Here is a 24166-nt window from a genome sequence, read left to right as displayed (position 1 = left end):
CATATATCTATAAAACCAATTACTTTCTCAATCAAAATTGTTTTTGTATTAGTCCTGTATCAGCTGAATGTTTACATGTGTTTAACCTGAGGCATAAGTCAGTCTTACTCACTTCAGTGAACACCAGCTCTTGTACTCAAACACAGCCAAATACTTAAATACCTTACTGGAGCTGAGTCACCATGAAAGGGTGACATTCAGAGCTTAAACTATGCCTGTATCTAAAATACTTTCCTACTTGTATTTTTTAAATATTACTATAGTATAGTCCTGATTACAATGGGCTGTAGGGAATAAAAGGCTGCAAATATTTCATGCGGTGCAGTAGCGCGTGCTATATTGGTGCTAAGCTACAGTGAAAAGAAAGGAAGGGAGCCTAATGCTCTCTAAATTTTTGCCTGTCTTAATAGGATAGATATCATTACCTTGGGCAACTAGACTTCTACAGTAACAGAATTATAATGACTGATAAACATTATATAATTATTAATAATTAAAATACGGAAATTACTGTGCAACCAGTACATGGGTGTTCTCTTCCCCCACGTGAACTGAAAGGTAATCTGTGATTATCTGCATTTACCAGGGACTAAAAGGACACAGGTAAGATTTTACAGCACAGGACCTAACACATGGTAAATTCGCTGACCAATTCACAACTTTGTGTGCGTACCCCACACTCACACACCTGTCACTACCATCATGCAGTCTGCCTTTTCACTTCTGTTCCATGAATAATACAATTCTTTGTATCAGCAACACCAGGTAAATTTTCCATATGTGACCAGCCAGTAGGATATACAGTAATGATTGACCTGCTTTTCCTTGCCCACAACAGAAGTTTTCCTAGGGAAGAAGTAACATTAGAGTACTCAATCCTGCAAAATACTATAAGGCTTCAACAGCCTTGCCTCCAACAAGATTTAGAGCCAAATCTTGAAAAGTTTCTTTATTAATAAATAATCTAAAGAATTCAGCCAAACATTGTTATGTATGCAGCTTTCAAAAACTGGACATAATTCTGGATGCTCTGGTTCTTGTTCTCTGACTTTTGAAGGCTGTTCTCCAGCTCTTTCAAACGTACTTCATGGTGCTTTTCATTCTAAAGAAAAAAGAGAAGTGCAATGCAACTTAGAAATAAAATACAAATCAATCAGAATTATAATGTAAGACAACTAGCACCTAAATTTTATAAGCCTTATTTACCTGTAAAAGTTTTCAGAGGCTCCACAAAACTGAAGGCTCCCCCAAAGGCCTCAGAATATTGAAGCTTTATTTACGTTCAGTCAGGACCAAACTGAACATGTTTGAATAGGCTTATAATCCAAAAAAAGCCTGGGAACGTAAAAACTAACCTTCTGAATTTTTATCATGAAAGATTCCTAGCATCTTAAATCTATCATGGACTTAACGCTCTCTCTCATGTTGACTTTTCAAGGAAACATCTGTTACTGATCTCTGATGCAACATGATTTTTGATGCCTGTAGTTCCTAATATAAAAAAGGATCATTGATAGCAATATTACCTGCTCATTAGTTCCATAAATGATGCACACCATAGATAATTTGTTATATAAATACTACCGATATTCAGGTATTTCCTTTTATGTCTATTATAGATTTCAGATGCTAGTTGGTTAAAATAAATTTAATTTTTTTTAAATGGAATTATAGTCATCAGATTTAAATCCAGCCTTAGAAAAAAATAATCAGGTTAGAATGAATAACTGAATAAAGTTACCTTCACAGTCCTATTTTGTTTCCAGTTTCACTACAACGACAGGAATAAGACCATTTTATAATTTTCTGTAATGCATTCTCAGTTATATGTAAATGTAATTGGAATAAAAAGCAAGTAATTAATTTAGACCAGTTCGCTCAGACGTATCTTTCACATTTATACTTTAACTGTAAGCTTCAAATGGAAACCATTTGAAAACATACCTATGAGTTTTTCTGGGATGAAAGACAAGAAAATTTTCTTTATTTTCTATTTTACTTTAACATAGTAAGAAATTCCTATGAAAAAATATTTGAAGTAGCATAAAACACTAGCCGATGCCTGATTTTATTTTAAGAACACTTTTGTTTTAGGGTAAATGCAGATGTTAAGTTACACTTGATAGAGACAAAAATTAAAGTGTACTGAATTCAGAACAGTATCTCTGATGTCTTATTTAAATCTTGAATAGAGTTTGCATTTAGGTTGGCTTGATTTTAATCTTCAATACTGCAAGTCAGAATACAGAATATTGTTTTTGAAAGTCTAGGAGAGGGATAGTAAACATTTTTAGTGTCCTCTATTTTAAATAGCTTTGTAGCTTATTATCACTGATCACAGGACAGATCTCTAACTGTATCAAAACTTTGATTAAAGCAAATTATTTGCCATCACTAATCTAGGGAATTCAGCGATGTCTGACATTTTATTAATAGAAAATGTGCTGAAATTTTGTGGATTAGATAAAACAATGTTTTGTTTTCAGATAGTATTACTCATCCAAAATACCTTCTTCGACTGTGGCTTTGCTGAATAGGTAAGTATCAACATATCAAAACTTGGGCATTTAAAGGCTTGACACTTTGAAAAATCAGAGTATCTCCTTTGTCAGTAACTACATTTATGTGGGACATTGGTATGTGAGCTGAAAGCTTTTCACAAATTGAAGTAACATCAGATTCTTGTAATCAGCTCAGGAAAAAAAACAGATACCACTGTCATTATGGAACTGTTATGCATTTATTCAAATCTAAGCATGCTTACTGAACATGTTGTAATTTCCCTCTCAGATTAATCTTCATACATATTTTTTTATTTTTGCCTTGCTGGGAAAACTGGATTGAGTAAGAGATGTAAAGTCATTATTATTCTAGTGATTTAGTTAGACTGGGCATCTGTTAAGTCTGTTAGAAATGTCAATAGACAAAGTATATTGTCAAGTTGAATTAATTTGCTGTTCCCGAAAGTGTGTATCAATTGTATTAGTAGTGTGTTTTTCAGTAAAAGGAATTTTTACTGTAAATGGTGATGCAGTAAGTAATTTCTTAAGTCATAAACAGTATTATTTACTTACATGGTGAAATATGCAGAGGAGTTGTTTTTTCTCTTCTTGCCCCTCTCTCACTTCAGTTTCAAGTGCTAGCATTTTTGTCTGAAGGGCTTGTTCTTTGTACGACATTTTTTCCAGTTCTTCAGCTACCTATAATAGTAATGAGAGAGAAATTATGTATGTTTACTTTCACTTAAAGCCCAAACGAAATTATTTTCTTATACCTTAGCATTAATAGCTCTACTTCCTATTCTGTCATCTAATACTTCAGTTATTTCCCATGCACAGAAATTAAACTAACATGGGAAATATTCTGGCTAAATTTGAAAGAAGTTTCAATTTGGAAAAAAATGTAATATTATTGGGAGGGAGACACTTTTGTAACTCATTTTTAAGTTAAGCCAAACTTGCCATTTTTTCAAACCCAAATCAATATCCTCACACAGTACTGAGAAAATTCAGATAGTTTATTTACATGACTGAGACAGAAATTACAACTTCATAAATATTTTCTGATTAAACTAATATAATTCACTGAAATCTAAATTCCTACATTTCCTCTTCCATTTGATTTACTGTTTGTATCCTTTCTACAAATGAGAAATCTCTGCTTAATATTGAAAGTGTGCAAAGCCTTCCTCTAAAATGAGAAGGATTTCAACACTGAAGTTCTTGTGGGCTGTCCATTACAGAAAATAAGAAAAAGGCATGATTAAGCTTTTGTTCAGAAACTTTCGCCACATGTGTGGGATTTAGTATTAGGTGCTTAAAGCATTTTGATTTGCCACCAAAAAAATGATAGTGAAATGTTGGTCCACTGACCTTTGTCATTAATTTCAATAGGATCTGAATACTACAAAGGAGTTGAATTGTGTAATCCATATTTAAACATGCAGAAATTCCCAGTAACTTTTTAGTATTGCTCCCTGTGTGCAAAATAATCTTGTCCCATCTTTTCTCCTCAAGCACATTTGGTTTTAATGCTATTTTTAAATAGAAAATGGCAAACAAGATCAAGAGATGTATTAAATCATCAATACCATTTTTCTCCCTTCTTCCAAAGCAGATTCCAGTTGTCTGGTTAATCCATTATATTCTGCAATTTTCTCTTCAAGCTGCAATTTACTGCACTGAAGACTCTCATCTTCTTTTTTGAGTTGACAAGCAAGTTCTTCATTTTGAAATTGCATCTTTTCTAACTGCCTTTATGCAAAACAGATTAACGCATTACAGTTCACTATAGCAGAAAAGTGTAGGAATTAATTGCAGTCAGATTTTTAAAAAGTTACCTTTTAAGATCTTCATATTTCTTCTGAATGTTACAGTTTTCTTCTTCTAAGGAATGACTACCCACAGAAGTTACACTGTCTTCCTCCTGTGAAAATGACAATTAGTTTCTAGTTGGAGAGACCTATATATAGGACATTACAGAGTAAAGTAAGCTTGCCTATTAAAATCCAATCAAACAATTGAACTGTAATTTCAGGTGAACGCTGTATTATGTTCAAGTAAACATTATCTTGTATTTAAAACAAATAAAATACAGCCAAAGTAGCAAACTAAAACTTTGTGTGAACACTTTAAGACTGAAAACCCACTATGTAACAAAGTTAAGTCCTAACAAAACCCATATGCTGCTCACACAGCCTTGTGTATTAGGAGTTGGCTGGGTCTACCTCCTTGTGAACTTTGACTCTTAAGCTTTAGATTCCAGCAAAAATAAGTTCTCTCACACTACAGTCACAGGAAGCATAAAAATAATACTGCATATATATACAGTTATCACAGAACACTGTAGCACTGGCAAGGAATTTCAGAAAGTAGTTAATATCAAAAAAGACAATCAAGTTTGTAAAAAGAGGTATATCAGTAGCAGAAGCTGAAGAAAGCAAGCAGCCAAACTGTCTTCCCCTGCGCAGCATCCAGACTGACAAATTTTTACATGTTTTCTTTTAAATCTCATGACAGTAGTGATGAGATTATTGCTCTTGCTACCATACATCAACAGCAGATTAGCAATAAACAGCCACATCACCAGCCTGCTGGCACCATCATTTAAGGGGCAACCTTCATCATTCACTGGACTACCTCAAGTGGTTCCATCCAGTAATTTGAGCTAATCTGGTTGATTTTGTTTATGTGAATTACAGGCTGTTCAGCTAGCAGACTGGTAGTAGCAGAAATCTCCAGCAGAGGAGCAGTAAACTGATGTCCTGGTCTAGCTGAACCCAGAAGAGGGTTTCTACACATGGTCCAGTTGCTCCAAAAGGAATTTTCCTAAATTCTGGTCATAGGATCAAGGGTCAGAAGCTCTAAAGGACATCACCGAGATTTAAGGCTGAAATTTAACTGCTGTTCCACCAGACTAGTGATTATATTCCCAATTACTTCACTATACTGAAAAGGTTTTTTGCATTTATTGAGGAAAACATGTAGTTAAGATTAAAATTACATACATCATTTTATATATGCACCTCAAAATTGTTGCTTAAGTACTTTGCTAAGCAAAGATGGATTTATGAGCATCCCTGGAAGGAGTATTTAAAATGATACAAACAAGAACAAAATTCAATGCTATAAAGATCATCTTGACAAGAAATCTAAAACAAAATCAAGAGCTATTTTTTTTTATAAGCATGTAAAGTCTACAGGGACACAGAGACTCACTGTGTTTCAGGTGAAGTTTTCCCACTGACACAGGGAGAAGATTAAGCCCCTTCCCCACCCTGCTGATTTAAACACCTTTGTCATTCGTGCTAGCAGAGTATTTTCTTCTAACTCAAAAGCACATTTCAAAAAAACAAGAGAGAAAAGAGAACAACAAAAAACCCCAAGCTTAGCCCTGCCATTGAAATTGACAGAAAAAAAAGCTGAGGAATATTCATATTCAGCCTTAAGAGAAAATACAAGCAGTAGTGCTAAAATACTACTAAAAATAGAAATGATCCTATTAAAGCATATTTTAAAAAATATTATATCAGCCAACACAATGTAATCATTAAAATGTTAAAGTTATACATCATCAACAATATAATTTATGACTATTTATCTGAGTAAATATTGTCTGCTTCATAAATCAGTCATTAAAAACAAAACTAATGTAGAATTAAATTATTCCACTAGACACAAACAATAACTAGACTTGCACATTTATTTCCAGGGAAGAATTCTGCGACACATCTCTGGACATAAGTATTCAAAAGGATCAAGAATATACTCACTTGAAAGATACAGAATCTAAAAGCAACTAGGCTCGTCATGTACTGAATTCACATATATACAGTTGGCAATGGTTTCATTTGCATTATGCTATTTCTACAGAAGAAGCTTTTGATTTATGAAGCAAATAACAAAGGAAACTACACAACTGTCTGACACATTAATAGGAAAAAAACGTTCCAGAGACTTTCTTCCACATAACTTTCTTACTTATCTTTAAAAATCAGCATGTTCTAAGCACCTGAACCTGCAGCTCCCTAAGGGTTTTGCATTTCTGTGCATGGATCCTTTCCCAGGACATAAGCTTTTCCTGATATCCTTGCTGCTTTTCCTCAGCTGCTTTCAGCAAGTCACAAACATGTTCTAACTCCTTTAACTCAGCCTCTGTTTTGTCCCTCACCTGCATAGTAGCATCACAGGAGAAAAATGTAAGTGTAAAACCATAAATTAATTGTTGCAATACTTAATGGCTTTCCATGTAAGTAATAAATCTGAAATTCTATACAAGTTGCATATCACCTATTTATAAAATACTGACAAAGTTACAAGTTCATCATTCGAGAAATTTCCACCTCTGACTACATTTCATTAAAGACTCAGTGACACTCACAATGAACATACACAAAATTATGCAAGTGTTAGCAGTTCATCATGCAACAGCAAATTTTGATTTTATTTTTACTGCAATATATTTTGGGAGATGGCATACAGACACACTAAGCAGCTTACAGGAAAAATTCTGACCATACAAGTATTGCAGTATTTGAAAAGAGGGCAACACCTAATACCATCTGAAGCCACATACAATGTTGTGCAAATATTATTTATGGGATCAGAAAATATTTTTCTCCATTCTACAACTCAATCATGGAAAAATAAAGTTAGTATGAAATAAAATGAACATCTAAGACGCTTCTCTGTGAGGACTAATTCTGCTCTCTAAAACAGAACATTGCAGGCAATGCAAAACCTGTCCCTGCCTCATCGTTATCACTTAAAAGAATATGTATTTTGATGAGCTGTGGAACTGAGGAAAGTGATTTTCCTACCAATTTTTTACTGTTTTCTGATGCTTAAGAATGCGCTGTGTTCCAGTATTCAGCTCCATATGCTGAAAAACTTAAAACTCATCTCTGTACGGATTCTCTGTTTTAACTGCTAGTTAAAACAAACAAAGCAGTCTTACAGTAGGTTTGCTTCCCTACGCAACTTTCACAGCTGTTCTGTCGAGAGACCTAGTTTTAAAATCATCAACACCAATATCACACTTTAAAAAGTGATAAAAGAATCCTTGAATTCTAAAATAGCAGCCCAACTCCTTAGTCATTATTCTAAGAACCATTTCTCACCTGTTTGCAATTGCGTAGTATCCAAAAAAGCACCAGCTCACAAGTAAGAGTTAGTAAAACATTCAGTGAATTTAAAATCAATTCTATACATGGGAAAAGAAAAAAGAGCCAGTACCTTTTGACTTCTAACAAGTGGATCACAATAATGTAGGGAAGATCAATGTCCTACAGAATTGTTTGGAAACATGCTTCATTACTGCAAAACTTACCTTATCTACTTCTAAGCATTTGTTTTCTGTTATTCTTTTGTTTTCATTTAAGACTGTTTCATATCTGGATTTCAATTCTTCTACTGCTGTTTGTAATTTTTGTACCTAGGACAACATATATTTTTCCACATACATTTGCAAGGTGTATCTTTTAAATATAGAAAAGACAGAATCATTAGTATGGAGCATAAAGGAAAACCTTTGATTTCTAAATAGAATCTCAACATTTGTCATTATATGAAGTTATTTATTTTCATTATCCTACTCACCACAGCAAATATAAAAGGGTAACCACGTGAAGAGCGCTCGGATGTCAAAATTTCATTTTCAACAATGGAGAATGAGCTACCGTTGTGCTACAGAAGCAGCAGCATGATTTACCCTTCTCTCCCCACATAACAAGTATCACCAACAGTTCCCATCTGGAGTCACCACAGCTACGAGCTAGGGTATTTCATCCCACTCGCTGCTTTAAGGCTGGGTGTTCCCTGGAACTACATCTCCCATCTTAAAGCTGGCAACTTTAATTGTGGTGATGCATTCCACAGACAAGGCACACTGGCTGTACTTAGATTTTGTGTCATGTCTTTTGTCAATGATTTTAAAAAGAGGTAAGTGAAGATGGTCAGGGAAATGCTGTTTATACTATAGCAGAAATATATACAACTTTGAATCAATGTTCTAAAATGCCTTCTGTGTAAATAAAGCCAAGTACAAAAAAGGAATTGATAAAAAGCCCATTTTAAGTCTGATTTATATGTTTTGCTGGTATTTTCAATGTGGAGCTGCCTACGTAATTAAGATGACTCTTACAACAGTACCTGAATGCTGGTTTACTGTTCTTAGGAATGAGGAAATAAAGATATGACCAAGGAGAGGCTAAATATCATTGGATATGTCCACCAAAGACATCAGACTCAAATTTTACTTTTTAAATATAGTTTACGAGGTTGCCAACTTGCTTTTTAGGAAGCAAATCTTTTCTAAGCAAGTAAGTAATTAGCTCTGTTGGCTTCAATGAGCTTCAACTGGGCTTCACACAATTCAGTAAGGATTATGTGTACTAGTAACAGCGTGGAGACTACTCTTGGATAGGGCTTGTAATGGCACTCTCTTCTATCATCCTCAGTGTTAAGACAATATAATAATCACTATGACAACGAATCTGGTTTATTACAAACAAAACCTTCATAATTTCCTCAAAGCTGCTTACGACTTTAAAAACCATACTTGAACATTTCAAATATGCTAGTCACCTGATTTTTATACTGTTCAACAAGGTTTTCCTGCAGCTTTGCCTTTTCTTGCAGATTTCGCAGCTCATTTTCAACAGAAATGGTACTGTTTTCCAATGTAGCAAGGGAAGCCTTGATTAAAACACGGAAAATATAAAAATTGTAAGAGTGTTATTAAAATAGCACAATCTAGAGTATGATAGTACTAGCAAGTGACCTGCAGGCATTAAAAAGAGTCACACAATCATTTATCCTGTCAAACAAAAATAATAGCCCACAGTTCATTTGCCAGCTCATGAGAACATTTACTTCGTAGGATAAACACAATACAAAACCTGTAAACCCTTTAAAAATTGAAATTAATAATTGAGCTAAACTCAGTTCTTTAACTTGAAAGAAAGTTTTACAAACATAAAAGAACAATTTCTAGTTAAGCAATTTTGTAGCTACTGACAGTGAAGTAAATGGCATCCTGGTTAAGCAGGTAGATGATTAGACAACCCTGTTCCTAGCTTTGCCATAGATTTCTGACACATTTTCAATGTTGCATTTTCACTTACTGTAAAAAATGGATGGCAAAATTTATTCTACGGGTTTGGGATCTCTAGACAGAAGGCCCAAAGGGAATTAATGTGGTTATTTCATTAATGTATCAGAAATACAGAGCCATTCAACAATGATTTATAATGATCTCACCTTTAGTTTTTCATTTTCGAGGTAAATCTTTTCATTTTCAGACTTAACAGAATTTAGCTTTCCAAGAACTTCCTCATCTGAGTTTCTTCTCCATTCCTCCTTTCTTTTCAGGTCTTCCAAAAGGCTTGTGATCTGCCTTGTTAGATAGGCAAGAACTTCTGTATAATATACAATGCTTCCAAAACTCTCACTATACAAATTAAATTGTACCTTAACACATACTCCTTCACTGTTCTTATTTAAACAAACAAACAAAAAAAAAAAAAAAAGGAGAATGCATTTAAGCATCCCAAGAAAGCAGTATCTATTGAAATAAGAAACCATCCCAAAGAGTGGTCCACCAAGGAAGTGGTCCTAGCTCAAATATAAATAAATCCATTACCTAGAACACCCAAGCATACTTCCAAGACAACTATGCATACACATACTGTACAAAATTGAATGATATTGAATTTATAGGGTCTATCAGATAGTGTCCTATTAAGAACATTCCATAGCTAATTTAGGAATGGTACTTTCCATTATTAAAAGCAACAGGAATTAAAACCAGCTGGAAGCAGAATGAGTACTTGAGGGAAGTATCATAGATGTTTCCCTTTTCTTATTCTTTCCTAGATGCCTCCTCATGTATACTGGACCAATAGTGGGCTAGACAGATTTCTGGACTGATGTCATGTACCTGCACTCCTGTTAAATTCTAAAATACGCTGAAAATATTTTCAGAAATGTCAGATTTTCTGAAACAAAAACAAAAGAGTCAAGCCAAATTAATTTGAGCTGTTACATATTTGAGCATGAATCAAGTTCTTTGTAAAATAAATATTCTGTGTTAGACCCAGCATAAAAAGGCACCTACCAGTTTCTTTTGCTTGTTTGAACTACAGTCCGTATTTCTACCAACAAAAAAGGTAAAAGGATATGTCACTGTCTGCCAAAGAAAACGGCATATCCTTCATGTGCATTAAGATTTGACCACATAGTTTGAATAAGGTTGGACAATTTTGTGTTGCTTTTCCTTACAAGAATAAACTGTTCAAATGTGCATCTGAGAGGAGTCCCTCTCTGTCCGCTAGTGGGGTGAGACATTAGTGGAACTGAAATAATTTTGCCATCGTTAGTCTGAAGTAGAAACTAGAAGCCTAAGAACCTTATTCTATACTGCAGCAGACAGAAGGGTTAACACTCAAGGGTTAACAAGCAGTTCAATCAGTTACTAAATAAGTGGTTCTGAGGAAGCAGCACAGTAGCTACTAGCAAGTTCAGGCTAATCGGAAGTATGCAGGGGAAGGAATATGTTCCTTACTTGTACGGGGGAATGAAGTTTTTTAAAAAGTTGTGAAATGCAGCAGAAAGAAGGCTAAAAATCTTAAATTTGTTCTAGTTTCCAACTTCTAAATTCTGCACCAAATTTTAAAATATGAATACATAAACTTGTTTACATTGTCAACACTGAGTACTACACTACTAAATATCAACACTGTGTGACTACAGAAAAAAAAATAGATCAACAGTTTAACTCACTTCTTAAGATCTTCTGTTTGAATTTCTAATGTTGTCTTTCCTTCAACCATTCTATCATGCTGGTTTTTCCAGACATCGGAAGCTGACAGTATCTCAGAGAGTTCGACTTCCTAGAGAATACAGGAATTACAAATAATGTTACAAAATAATGCCATCTAGTTGTACAAATTTTTCTAAACACAAGAGCTATTTAATATAAGATGGCTTTACTGGATCTCCCTAGTACAAAGCAATGTAAGTTTTGTCTTGTCTCAGAAGAAGAAAATAAATAAAACTACCCATATTTTAAAAAGTTAAAGTCTAAGTACAGACTTACTTTCAAGTCAGGGACACAGTTAAACACTGGCACTGTATATGAACTGTAGAATACAACAATATTTCAAAATTTAAGATGAAAATATTTTCTTACAACAAAAATATTTGTCTCCAATACATCTACTACATATAAATTACATAAATCAATACAAAAATTAATTTCTGCCAAAACATTTTAAGAATAAAAAATAATAGCTAGGTAAGAAATGCAAAGTTAGGTAAAGTCCCTCAAAGAAGTATGGATAATTAACCAACACATGCTATCTTGAAAGTACACTGGGTCTTCAATGGGGAAAGAAAACAACAGTGTGACTACAAAACATCAAAAGTTCAGTAGTTACCAGCCCTCTGCACTGCAAAGTGCACTTAAAGATCCACTACTGTCTTCTCACAAAAATCAAAGAAAACAAAAAAAGTTATTAAGCATCTCCTGGTATACTAACTGGAAAAATTTCTCTTTAATACTGACATATCAAAAATGATGGCAACACATCTAAGAGTATGAAAACATACTCTTATTAGGAAATCTAAATAAGGCAATAAAGATCTCAGCACAGTTCTGATCCACCTGGCCTTTTTGAACATTTACATACTGTAGGGATATGCAGGGCAAGAATCTAAGGAACAATTTGGTTTAAGGAAGTTTTGTACTTGGATTTTGAAAAGGTTCAGAGCAAGCTGCTTGGAAACAGAAAGCTAAGTATCCATATGAGATGTCATACACCGATAAATAAAGAAAACAAAGAGTTCAAACCCCAATCATGGATTCAAACCCCCCAATCTCAGTTAGTATACTGTACTTCTGAGTTAGTGTATATCATCCATAAAGGTCTAACAGGAAGATAGGAGAGGTGTAACTGAAAGCTGGTAAACTCCTCTTACTACAGTTTGAAGTGTACAACCTCATGGCTTAAGACATTCACTAAATTTTAACAAAACAAAGGCAGTGAACGTAGTAACAGTTTGCATGTCACTTACAGCAACCTTTTCTTTAACCAAGGAGCAAAAATATAAATGAGATGAAAACACAGCATGACCAACCAACTTTTCCTATTTTCCACAGGTGAAAGTCTCTCAATTGTTCAATTTAAAACAATACAGGATGACATTGCTAACAGTGTAGTCACTCACACGTTCTCTTATTCTGGAGGTTAAATTTTCCACTGCTGCTTCAAAGTGTTGTGCTCTTTGTTTCTGGGACCTCATTACTTTTTTCAGAGCAGTCTTCTTTTGCTCACTTGTTTCCTTTAAGGCTAACATCTGGTGCTTGTATTCACCAACTTGATGTTTCCACTCTGCTATTTTCTTTTCTAGAGTCTGCAGCATAATTAAACATCAACTCTTCAAATTCTGTAACTTACAGATCATTTTGTGACATAACATAATCAAGAATACCAATTACATTTATAATCTGTTTCCATAATGTCTTTGTATCTCAAATCTTGTGGTTGATACAAAGAGCTAGCCAAGATATGTACAGCAGTAGGCAAGAGAAAATACATGTTGGGAAACTCATTACAAAGACAATCAAGAGAAGAGCTTGAGGAGCTGCAGAAGCAGGCAGGAGTAGGGGGAAAGACAGCAGTCTAACCATCACTGTGTGCTTTTGGAAATGGATCCAGAATTTCAGTGTAGAAGGCATGGCATGGATGTTAAACACATTTATGAGAAGGAAAATAAAAGTGGTTTCATCACCCCTAGCAACTGATTTCTGTAAAGAGTATCACCTTAATGACGCTACTAGTGATATTCACTGATGTAGTAGTAGTCTGTGCTCTGAATCTATAGTGAACATATACACAACTAGGGCTGGAGATCAGTATAACTGCATACGAAATTTGAATATGAAAGTTAAGATCTTAGATTTGGGTTTAAGTCCAGAAGCTAGGAAAGGCTGGGGTCTTTTCTTGAATATATGTATTATGATATGGTCTGTGATTAGATGACAACATACTATTTTCTTGGAAGATCTCTGACTTTTTCCAATGCATATAATGGCCCCACTCTTTTAATGAAACAGAATTGTTTAGTGAAGAAACTATTTTCTATGGCAAGTTATATTTTGTGTTCAATGGATAGTGAAGCAAAAAACAAAAAAACAAAAACACAAAAAGAAAAGATTAAGCACTCCCTTGCCCACAGCAGACAATTGTTTAAAGATAATTAAAACAGGCTATGATAAAGGTTAAACTACAGCAGTAAATCACACATTGTAAGGACAACTTATAATTTCCTGAGTGCTTGGTTTTGCAGCACTCAGGAAATAAAATACCTTTGCACTAAATATATTTTTTATTTAAATACATGTAAAACTACGTTTGCATTAAATGTATTTTTAATGAATTTAATTATATTATCAGATGTGTACAATGCAATCGAGATGAGAGCTGGGTTCTACAACTGTCATTGTATTATCTTTTCTATTGCTGTTAATATTTCTGACTAACTAGATTTTTACATCACTCAGATGAAAGCAGTGTACTGATCCCATCCAACCCAGGAAGCTGACCTCTCTAACTTCATGACTTTTGTATTTTTTCATCTATATATCACTTGTTATTTAAATGTGAATGGAAAAAAAGACCAGACATTAAAACAATACATGATGACATACAATAAGAACAATATCAGGCTCTGCTTCAAAGAGAATCTCACATGCAATTATTTTTAAGGTGCTACAGCTTATCAAAAAACATGAGCAAGCTACCAGTAGACAACTACTTTCATAAAGACAAGTGCAAGTTCCATTCATATTGCTTACTAATCTCTGCCAAACTACAGAAATGTAAGTAGGCTAGAAGTGTAAATAAATTGCTCAAGTCACTAATAAATATCCTAATCAGAAGAATGATTAATGCATTTGTTTCTTTCATTTGAGTCTAGGTCTGACACTTAATTATGTTCTACATGAATAACAACCAGAATGAGATGCCATTTACCTACTGACTACATTAATGTACCAGCCTTATTCAAGATACTATTTGCCAGTTGCTATAAAATATGCATATTATGCATATGAGAGGATAACTACCAGTACAGGTCCTGCTAATGGCCCCCAAACTTTTCCACAATCAATGCAAAATGTATGTGGTTTTCCAAGTAAAAGATGGTCTCAGGTACTGGGACTCACCAAAAAGGAAAAGTACTACTTCAAAAAAAGAAATGACAAAACCCCCCAAATATGCAGGAAGCAGTTTTCATATATAGATGCTTTTAGGGCATTTAATAAACAAAGATGTGACTTGGGGGCAGCAGCAGAACACCTTCAATCAACAGGGCAAATAGAAAACCTGAGTCTATGTACAGACTTCAACTGTTGATATAAGTAAACAGCTGTTATCCCCTGTTACAACCGCAGGAGGTCACAATTACACTAAGAGTAAGTGCTTTGGGCATTATTCAGTGGCTGAGGTAAATTTAAATCGAGAATTAATTTCATGAAGGTAATGTGGAGCTTTCGCAAGCTTTTGTCCAGATACTACCAAAATCACCATCAGGATTTAAGCTAGCAACTGACTTCAGCACTTGTGCAGAGCAAACAAAACTTCTAAATAAAGACTGAATGAAGATACAGCTGTATATCAAGTTACTTTATGTAATGAAAATATTGGAATTCTATAATGGCACTAGGTAGAACAGGAATTCTATAATGATACTAGGTAGAACAAGAAAGTAATTTTTATTCAGAAGAAAACATGAGGTATTTATACAGACACAGACATACGTGACTTTTTTTGAAATTTAGTTGCTATAGGTTACTTGACAACTTCAAATTATACAATTAATAGGGGATGCTACTAAAAAAAGTTTGGCAATTAGAAATACATTATTTTTAGCCAATGTTTTCTCATTCATGCCTAAGTTCTTGACAAGTTTCAAATACTGAAATCTGAGGCCAGCTCCAGCCTCTGACACATGACCTCTTCCTTGCCTTGTTCTAAAGCCAGTAACTGATGCAAATGCCCAAATTTGCCTCTTGCTTTTTAGAACAGGAAATGAAAATAACTTCACCTACCTTAAACAAAGTGAGGTTAGATACTAGTCTTAAGTGTTCCTCTTTCAGTCAGTATTAAGAGTTTTATTGATTCCTTCACAGTCAATAAAAAGAAACAGGTGGTGATTCATCACCCTTATCTTACAACAGAAACTCATCTTGGGGACTTGCCTATCCCTTTCTATTGACTATATGGAGACTGCCTCAGGATCGATATCTATCATCTAGATAGCAGTTAGGTGAGTGCAAATACTTCTGTGTGTTTAGCTTCTCTTCAGCAGAAGCACTACTACGCACAAGCTAAGAAAAGAAGAAAAAAGAACAAACTTGCAATTAAGATAGTGTGGTCAGGCAGACTGTGCAAAATATAAATGCTAATGATTTTTATTGTTTGGGATTTTTCTTTTACCAAGGGTTTGATTTCAAGTGATACTTTAAGATTTAACTCTCACACCTGAGTTAAACTCTGACCACAATAAGGATTTGCTATTTTTTTCAATAAACTGAAACACAAGTAAAAATATGCTGACCTGTATTTTCACTTTTAACTCATCATTTTCCACTTCTTTTCTTTGAATCTGACATTGCAGGTGAGCTTGTACTGCCTTTACTGATCTTGACAGGTGGTCTTCTTTCTGTACATTGACCTAAGAAAGAAAAACAAACACAGATCTATTGGTCTATGGAGATATGCTGTATGCTGCTATCTATGTTCTTTCTACTTTGCCATAGTTTCTAACTGACATTTGAATGTCCTCAAAAGCTGGAAAAGATAAAACATGCTCTACAATTATATTCATAAGCAGTAACTTGTTACTAATGGTATTAACGTTAAACAGAAATCACAAACTTGAAAGAGTGTATGTATAATTGATGCCTCATATTTAATCTGACTCTTGAAGTAGTATGAACAAGGCCTCGAAGCACAAACTCAGAAATCCAGGCTGAGCAAAGGCATCTAGCTAGCAGGTTGGCCAAAATTAAGCCACACGGATCAGCTCTGCCCTAACTAATTAGGCCTGAACTGATCTTCATTAAATACCAAAGACCACCACCTGCTATTACAAGTATTGATACATTTAATTCAAACTCTAATTCAGGGGGGATACATAAAGCATAAGGGAAGAGGCAGCTTATATCACCAGAACCGAGGTCAGATGATTCTATGAAATTTCTTGCAACTTGATTCCCTTGGCTTGTTCTACATAAGAAATAATGAAAACAGGTAGAAAGAAGTCATATTATCAGTATAGATTAGAAAAGCATTGTAATGCACCAGTGCAAGTGTTCATTACAGATACCAGTAAGACAGGCAGACTCGGACTCAGTTAGGTATTGATGAAAATGCCATTTATTGGAGATAACATAAGAAGGAACAAAAGGATAGCATAGATAATTATTTCTCCCTTCAGATCCTGAGCACCCCAAATTGTTCAATGTTAGACAGATCTCTAGTCAGGGCACAGCGTGCTGCGCAGATGCCATCAACGCTGAGGTTTGATGGCATTGTGGTCTTCAGAATCTTTATAGGTTTTTCTGTTCAGCATTTCTACTCCCAAGCAAAAGGATGTTTCTATGAAAAAGTGCTGCTTCACTTCAAGATAAAGACAAGGATGTGCCAATTGCCAGGTGTGAAAGGGGGCACCCACACATGCTCCTCTATTACAATTAGCTGGCTAAGTTTATCCTGCAGCCAAGCATTATATTCTCTTGGTTAAGGAAAGAAAAATTCTTAAAGAAGAACCATGGCTCTCAACAAACCCCAAGGAGTTACAAAAACCAAAGTACACCATTGTCCCCTCAAAGGTTTAACTGAGCCTACTCTGTCCGTCACTAACACTGAACCACACTGCACTGTATACACATAAAGTGCACTTTAGGTATACGAGTACTGTAACACAGATTGCTAAACTACCAGCAAAATAATTTTGAAACTTTCATAGTACCTTCTTATGCAGGACAGATAATTCTTCTCTTCCTATGTTGGTTTCTGCACTGAGCCCCTTCTTTTGGCTCCAAGAATTCATGAGGTCTTGTCAGCCTTTGATGATACTAGCTCTGCTGTCAGTACTACCTCTCCCTATTCATTGAGCTCAAAGAGCCATGGAAACTAACTGTGAACAGTAATCTGTTTAGTTTACTCTGTATTACTTCAATATAAGTACTTTTTTCCAGAACTATTGCAAATCTGTAAATGAGAAACCAAAAGCCATTAGTCTAGATGTATGCCCCTCCCTGAACCATGGGACATCAGTGTTAAGGATAACCTATATCATCAATAGGTTTGGATACAGTCTCAATGGTTTTAAGATATTTCTGTAGGAAACATCTTTCAGGATTTTCCTTTTTTTCCATGGATCTTTGAAATAATTGCTCTTCTCAAAATTTAAAATTTGTAAATAAGAATCTAGTACATTGGGAGAAAACATTCATTCCAACAGAACTGGTCACTCACTTTTTCAAGCTGAAGCCTGGATAAAAGTTCTTTAACATGTTTCTCCCTTTCAAGTATTTTTCTCCTGAGATTCTTCATAGAAAAAAAATAACAAAGAAATTATTTTAATGTTTGTACACAACAATGCAACAGTAATGTATACTGATGAACATTTCAGCTGTAAAACTAAGATTCCATTTTGTGATGATAAACCACAAATGCTCCCAATTTGCCACTGTCACTTGAGATTGTATGATCCCAAGACATAGCCATTTTCAGATGTACAGCATAGAACAAAAAGTGACAGAAATTTTAATTTACTTACAGTATTTTGGGTTTCATTTTCACTTAACTTCTGCATCAAAGTGTCAATGTTTTTACTGTTTAACTGCAAGAGAGAAGCAGGAAACATTAAAAAACTACTTGCAATTATAATTGATGTAGCATTTTTCAACAGTTTTGAATTTGGCACATATCATTTGCTACATTTTCTAATTTGGTACATATGAATGTAAAAGCTCGCATACTTTATGAGCTACTTAGAGTTGGTGGTTTAAACCCTAAAGATTCAATTTATTTTGCGCATAGAACTTCATAGCTGAAGAAAACAAACTAGGCTCATTCCACACACCAATTTATTTATTTTAGCTAAAAGGACTCTAAATACCATAAATACTTAAGTGTTATTTAAACATTCAGTCAAATAGTAAAAGCATTTGTACAACTTGTAATATTTTAAAGATTAAGTATTAAAGCCTTTCAAGAACTTAAGTTAGGTAGGAGAATTTGAAGATTGAACCAGAAAGCATAGGCTAGAAGATCACAAAAATAAACCTACATTAACTGTTACTACAAATCCAAAAGAATTTATGTGCCTATAATATTGTCAGCTAAACTTCTCATCTTAAAACGTCTGATTCTGGGAGTTGGGTAACTTTCCATTTTAAAAAAATTGACTTGTGGGACTTTCAGGTTGTAAATCCTAAACATTTTAATTTCACTAGTGAGAGCATAAACCCACTGCCTCAGGGTGGAAACTTTGGCATCAAAAGTTCTACTGCAACTACCTGCAAAGCATATCTTATCCTGGCCTGCATGTAATTCCTCAGAATGTTCTGTAACCTTGATCCCATGTTTATCTGTAAAGTCAGTACATGGACCCCAATTCTGCATCCAGGTTTCCACCTCCGCATGCACTGCAAACTTACAAACATTGTATTCAGTAGTAGTCCTATCCTTTCCTGACTACACTGAGTCAGATTTGCTATCAGCAAAAAACTAATATATAAATAGGAATGGTGTTTTGTGACTCCACAGTAATTCATCAGCAAAACCAGAAGTGCTTAGAAGACTTCCCAGAACTGAGAGGCGACCGGAAACCTAAATTACTCATACCATCATTCCATTCTCAGGAAATTGTCATCCCCGCAGTTAATTCTCTATAAACTTCCTCTCTAATGAACAACAAAAGGCCTCATGCTGTAAGACAGCTAGCATTGTCTATGAAAACCTGAAAATCAGGAAGGTTACCCTTAAAATTAAAAAGTTCAGAATAAACACCCATCTCTGTTAGCTTGCAAAAGGTTAGCTTTATGACTTCCGAAAGAAAGCTGAGAAAGTCAGCAATGACAAATCACATTTAATTTTAAAAGAAATCTACATTCTTCAGTCCATCAGGTTTCTGTGTGAGTTCCATATGACACTACTGTCAAACAGGAATTCACTGTGATCCACCTCCTGTTTTAAAATACATAGCCCACCAAATTCCTTCCAATTTTGCAGGAACTTTCTTAGTGTCCAGGACATAACAAAAAAATCTTGCCAATACGTCTATTAAAGATAATAAGACTAAACGTTAGTTTAAGACCTGCATAAAAAATGTGTATTTGCATTGGTTCTATGTTTATGCCTTACATATTTTCTTACTTGGTGCGCTAGACTGTCAGATTCTTTGCTTAGATCAGTAAAACATTTTCCATCTTGGATGGCTTTTGTAGTTCTGTGATAATCCTTTTCATACAGCTGAACTGGTGAACAGAGTTTTTCTGCTTCTCCAGGTGGCACATACGTACTTTCCTGAAACAGCATTCATAATTGTGTAACAATTTAGTATCACTCACAGTTAGGACACTGATCTTGCTAATTCAACATGAAACAACTCAGCTCTTCAGGAGAATCATTAAGGAAAAATTTTAAAGATCAAAGAGATCTCTCATTTATGACTTCCAACAAGGGTAAAAGCCTGTGATATCACAAGATGTACCCTCAAACTGATCACTCACAGAACACACCTAATCTATAAGGCAAAGGTAAACAGTTTACCTCCAGTGAAGGTGGAAGCCAAGTCCTGCTCAGACACCATTATGTTTCACAGCAGAGTTCTTCCAATTTGGAGGCAGCAATGGCTTTTCTCTTCTCCCAGTTTGGAAAAACTCCTCACCAGGCAGGGCTGCACAGGAACATGATGCTGCCCATGTCACGGCAAGTCCAGAGCCAAGTATCGGTGCCTACTACCTTAATGCATCCCATTTTCCCTGCTTCCTTGTCAAGCACCAGGAACCTGCCGTCACCCTCACCCCTTCTCCAAACACCTCTCTTCTGCCTCTGCCCTTGCACTCCAGCATGATTGATGTCCTCGCTAAGAACAAAGTTATCTGTTTACTCCATTCGGTGCTCCACTGACTACTCATTATTTTTCAGAAGCTCATTGTCTTGCCTTCTCCACCCACCAGGATGCATTTCTCCTGCTTTCAGCCTGTGCCAGGTGCATCGCCATCAAAAGGATTTGTCAGACTAAGAGTTTATATTCCTATATCCGTATCTCCTTAGCATAATTGAGAAAATGAGTAACAGAATTTCGGAAGTCCCCAACGAAATAAATCACTTCCTCACACAATCAGAATGTAGACTGCTCTGCTTCCAATTGTTGCCATAATGCAAATAACTACACTCCAAACATCTAATTGTTTTTACATATATATTTATGTGTCTTTTTATTACAGGCTTACATTTCCTGGCAGACCTCAACTTGTGTAACACAGTGCAGGTCTCTACAGCTTTTTCTTCGTTATATAACCAAAACTAAGTTCTTGAACTTAATTACTTTGAGTGAAAACAGCATCTTGGAAGATTAAACATTGTGTTTCATTTATCCTAGCCCATCGATGTAAGCAGGAAAGAACAAATAAGAATTTTTCCATAGTTTCAGTATACCATTTTTATGTCCAGCACTCTCACCCGTTTTTTTAAATATCACCTACTTCCCATCTGTAGCTAGGAAGTATGTTTTGAAATATCTGGTTTGAATCTTGTTAACCGAGTAAATAGAATGAAAAAAATCAAGCTTAACAGGAACAGAATGAACTTGCCTCAGTAGCATGAGGAAGAAGAAACTTTTCCTGAAGATCGAAGTCCAGTAAAGGAGCAGTACCGCTACATACAGGTAAAGACGAGGATGACTGCGATGATGACGACATTTTGTTTTAACGCTGTGTAACAAGACAGTATATGTTAACATATATTGGTGTTCTGTGAATCAGTAACTGAAACATTACCGGCATCCCTGGTCATTCCCACAGAAAACAGTGTACCAGACCACGTAAACCCCAGTCTCATCACAGATTTAACACAGTTAATGCAACTGAAATCTTGCACATATATTCATAACTTGTAATCTCTTAAGTATCACTGAATTCACACGTTTGGTGCACAGAAAGCAAACCCCTCAACAGCAGAAAACTGAATACACGCGAAGGACGGCGTAAAGCTCGCAGCTGCCATTTCCCACTCCCGCGCTCCCCGGCGCAGAGGGTGAGGAGCGGGGGCGCGGGCCACCCAACAGCGGCCCTCACCCCGGGCCCCGTCCCCTCTCCCCTGGCCAAACGCTCCTGCCCCCGAGGTGTCCCGCGGGGCAGCGGACCCCCCCCGCGCCCCCTCCCGCGGGGCAGCGTACCCTCTCCCCGGCGTCCCCGCCTGCGCCCGCCGCCCCCTCACCACCACCACCGCCGCCGCCGCTGCCCGCCGGGAGCCGTTGCCGCAGCAACCAGCCGTTGCCGCGGCCTGCTCCTCTGGTGGCGGGCGGGCGGGCGGGAGGCGGCGGCGCCCTCCCCGCAGCCAGCGTTCTCCCAGGGGCCGGGACCCGTCCTGGCCCGCGGCGCAGCGGCTGCGGACGCGCCCCGGGAGGACCCCGCCGGGCCCCCCCCGGTGGGGGCCGGTGCGGCCCGCGGAGGCCCGGGGAGACGGCGGTATGGGAGGCAGCTGTGCGGGCCGCTCCCAGCTCTGCGGAGCAGCGTGGGCCTGCGACCTCCGCGGGCCTGGAGAAGCAGCATCGCCCCCTCCCCCGAAAGAAAGAGTCTCATGCCGTCAGGATTCCCAGGCACGTCAAGAAGTGGCTGTATCCATTACCACCGCGTAGCTTGTGCGGGCGGGGTGGTGGTCGTGCGCACCCAGGAGCTTACTGTCGGAGCGAGATGGACAAGAAAGTTGGAAAGCTCTGGGGAGCTTTGGATCCTGTTTTCTTTCTGGGTGTTTCCATTAATATATTTTTTCTGAGGTTAAACAATAAGAACTCATGTAACCTGACTGTATGTGAAGCTTTTTTGGCCACACGTTCTCAAACATTGTAGAAAAGCCACGTATTTTTAAATAAACACTTTCTGATGAAAAATAAACCAATTACTCTTGCATCACATGAGAAAACACTAATGACACTTGAGGCGGCACTTTATAGAATATCCAAGGCATCGCAACAGACGTATGGAAAGATCACTTTCAGATAATGAAGTGTGCAAACCAGAATGATCATGTGGTATGAATACAATCATATGTATAGATATATATAGATCGTATGTGTAGATACATATGATCATACATAATGATAATCTGCACATTTTGTTTAGAAAGATGCATACTGATAGAAATGTTACTTTTTAGTATGCTCAGTAAATACCAGTGTCAGCAACTTGTATTTTTTAAAAAATCTTGACATTGGGGGAAATAATCAAAATATAAAACATATGCTTTGGCATCACTTGTAAACATGCCAATGTGTTTGTATTTTCTTCTCTTGCTGGCAGTGGAATTTCAGAGAACAGAGCAGTTATTCCCTTTATACACTCTTCGGAGAATATTATCTAGCCATGTGTGCACCATAATAAAAACAGATTGAAGGTTAAATTTCAATCTTTTTAATACTAGTGGAGATTAAATCACTCCAAATCCATTCTGGAGTGAGTGCCTGTTTGTACCTGAATTACAAGAGAGATTTTGTCTTTGCATGTGTGTTGCCGAAATCCGGAATAAAACTCCTTAACAGCAATGAGAAGTTAAGAAGCAGGCACTCCTTTATTGCAGCGCTGGGCACACGGGGGATCGCTCCACCTATCGTGTGCACCTGTCTTGTCTAACGATACAGTTAAATACACACCTGTTATACATATTCATTAAATATCTGGGAAATGTTATACATAATCATCAACTTTCCAGTAAATCATTAGCATATGTATATGTCTCTTCACGCAGGCGCAGCAAAGGTCTCTGGTGGTCTTCAGAAGCCCTCTGGTGGTCTTTCATAGTCTTCCTCACTTGTCCGCTTCTTGACCTCCTTTAGCTGATTCTGCGCAGTATGGTTCTCATCACTATCTATATTAGTTTGCATAAAAATGTATACTATGTTCTCTTTTGAAATCCAACCTTTTCAATGATTGGTCTTTCAGTTTGTTATCAAAATGGGAAAGGTAGGGAGTTTTCAAGAAGCAAATCTTCTTGGCTTCTTAAAAGAAAATATAAGCCAACGATAATCAGCTAAAAGTACAGTACTGCACATTCTTTAAGTTCTTTATCTACTATGGTTACACCCCACAACTCTATATTCCTAATATTTCAGTTGTAATCAGATTTGATTTCTTTTAAAATGTAACATTTCCCCCCTTTGAAAGTTTTGAAAATCACTTCAATACTTTCACTATAATTCTACTGATCAGTTACTATATATTGGAGGAGGTTCTGGGATTCTTTGTTCATTTTGTTGTTTTGTAACAGCTTGGACGATCATGTGATTAAAAGAAGTTTCACGAGTCAAACGTGTTAGTCGATTCATCATTCTCCAAGTTAGGATATATAATATTGCTGACAGAGTCAAACTGA

At 36.3% G+C, this 24166-nt stretch overlaps 1 protein-coding gene across 1 annotated transcript in view; it reads right to left on the bottom strand.

Moving 5' to 3' along the window:
- Positions 1-305: 305 nt before the first annotated feature.
- The window catches only part of ODF2L (outer dense fiber of sperm tails 2 like), a 77238-nt gene continuing 53377 nt past the window's right edge, over positions 306-24166 (bottom strand). Inside the window, exons 6-20 of the mRNA XM_052802669.1 lie at positions 21391-21510; positions 19949-20098; positions 18348-18410; positions 18044-18115; positions 16119-16235; positions 12726-12911; positions 11280-11389; positions 9759-9894; positions 9084-9194; positions 7828-7932; positions 6511-6669; positions 4340-4425; positions 4091-4253; positions 3075-3200; positions 306-1102 (exon numbers count right to left, since the gene is read on the bottom strand). Coding sequence (XP_052658629.1) covers positions 974-1102; positions 3075-3200; positions 4091-4253; positions 4340-4425; positions 6511-6669; positions 7828-7932; positions 9084-9194; positions 9759-9894; positions 11280-11389; positions 12726-12911; positions 16119-16235; positions 18044-18115; positions 18348-18410; positions 19949-20098; positions 21391-21498 — 1821 coding nt within the window. The 5' untranslated portion in view covers positions 21499-21510 and the 3' untranslated portion in view covers positions 306-973. The remainder of the gene's footprint in view (positions 1103-3074; positions 3201-4090; positions 4254-4339; positions 4426-6510; positions 6670-7827; positions 7933-9083; positions 9195-9758; positions 9895-11279; positions 11390-12725; positions 12912-16118; positions 16236-18043; positions 18116-18347; positions 18411-19948; positions 20099-21390; positions 21511-24166) is intronic.

Source organism: Harpia harpyja, chromosome 11, assembly GCF_026419915.1.
Source record: "Harpia harpyja isolate bHarHar1 chromosome 11, bHarHar1 primary haplotype, whole genome shotgun sequence".
In the NCBI taxonomy this organism is placed as follows: Eukaryota; Metazoa; Chordata; class Aves; order Accipitriformes; family Accipitridae; genus Harpia; species Harpia harpyja.
The sequence above is the reverse complement of the archived record's forward strand: the minus strand, read 5'-3'. Positions and strand labels throughout refer to the sequence as shown.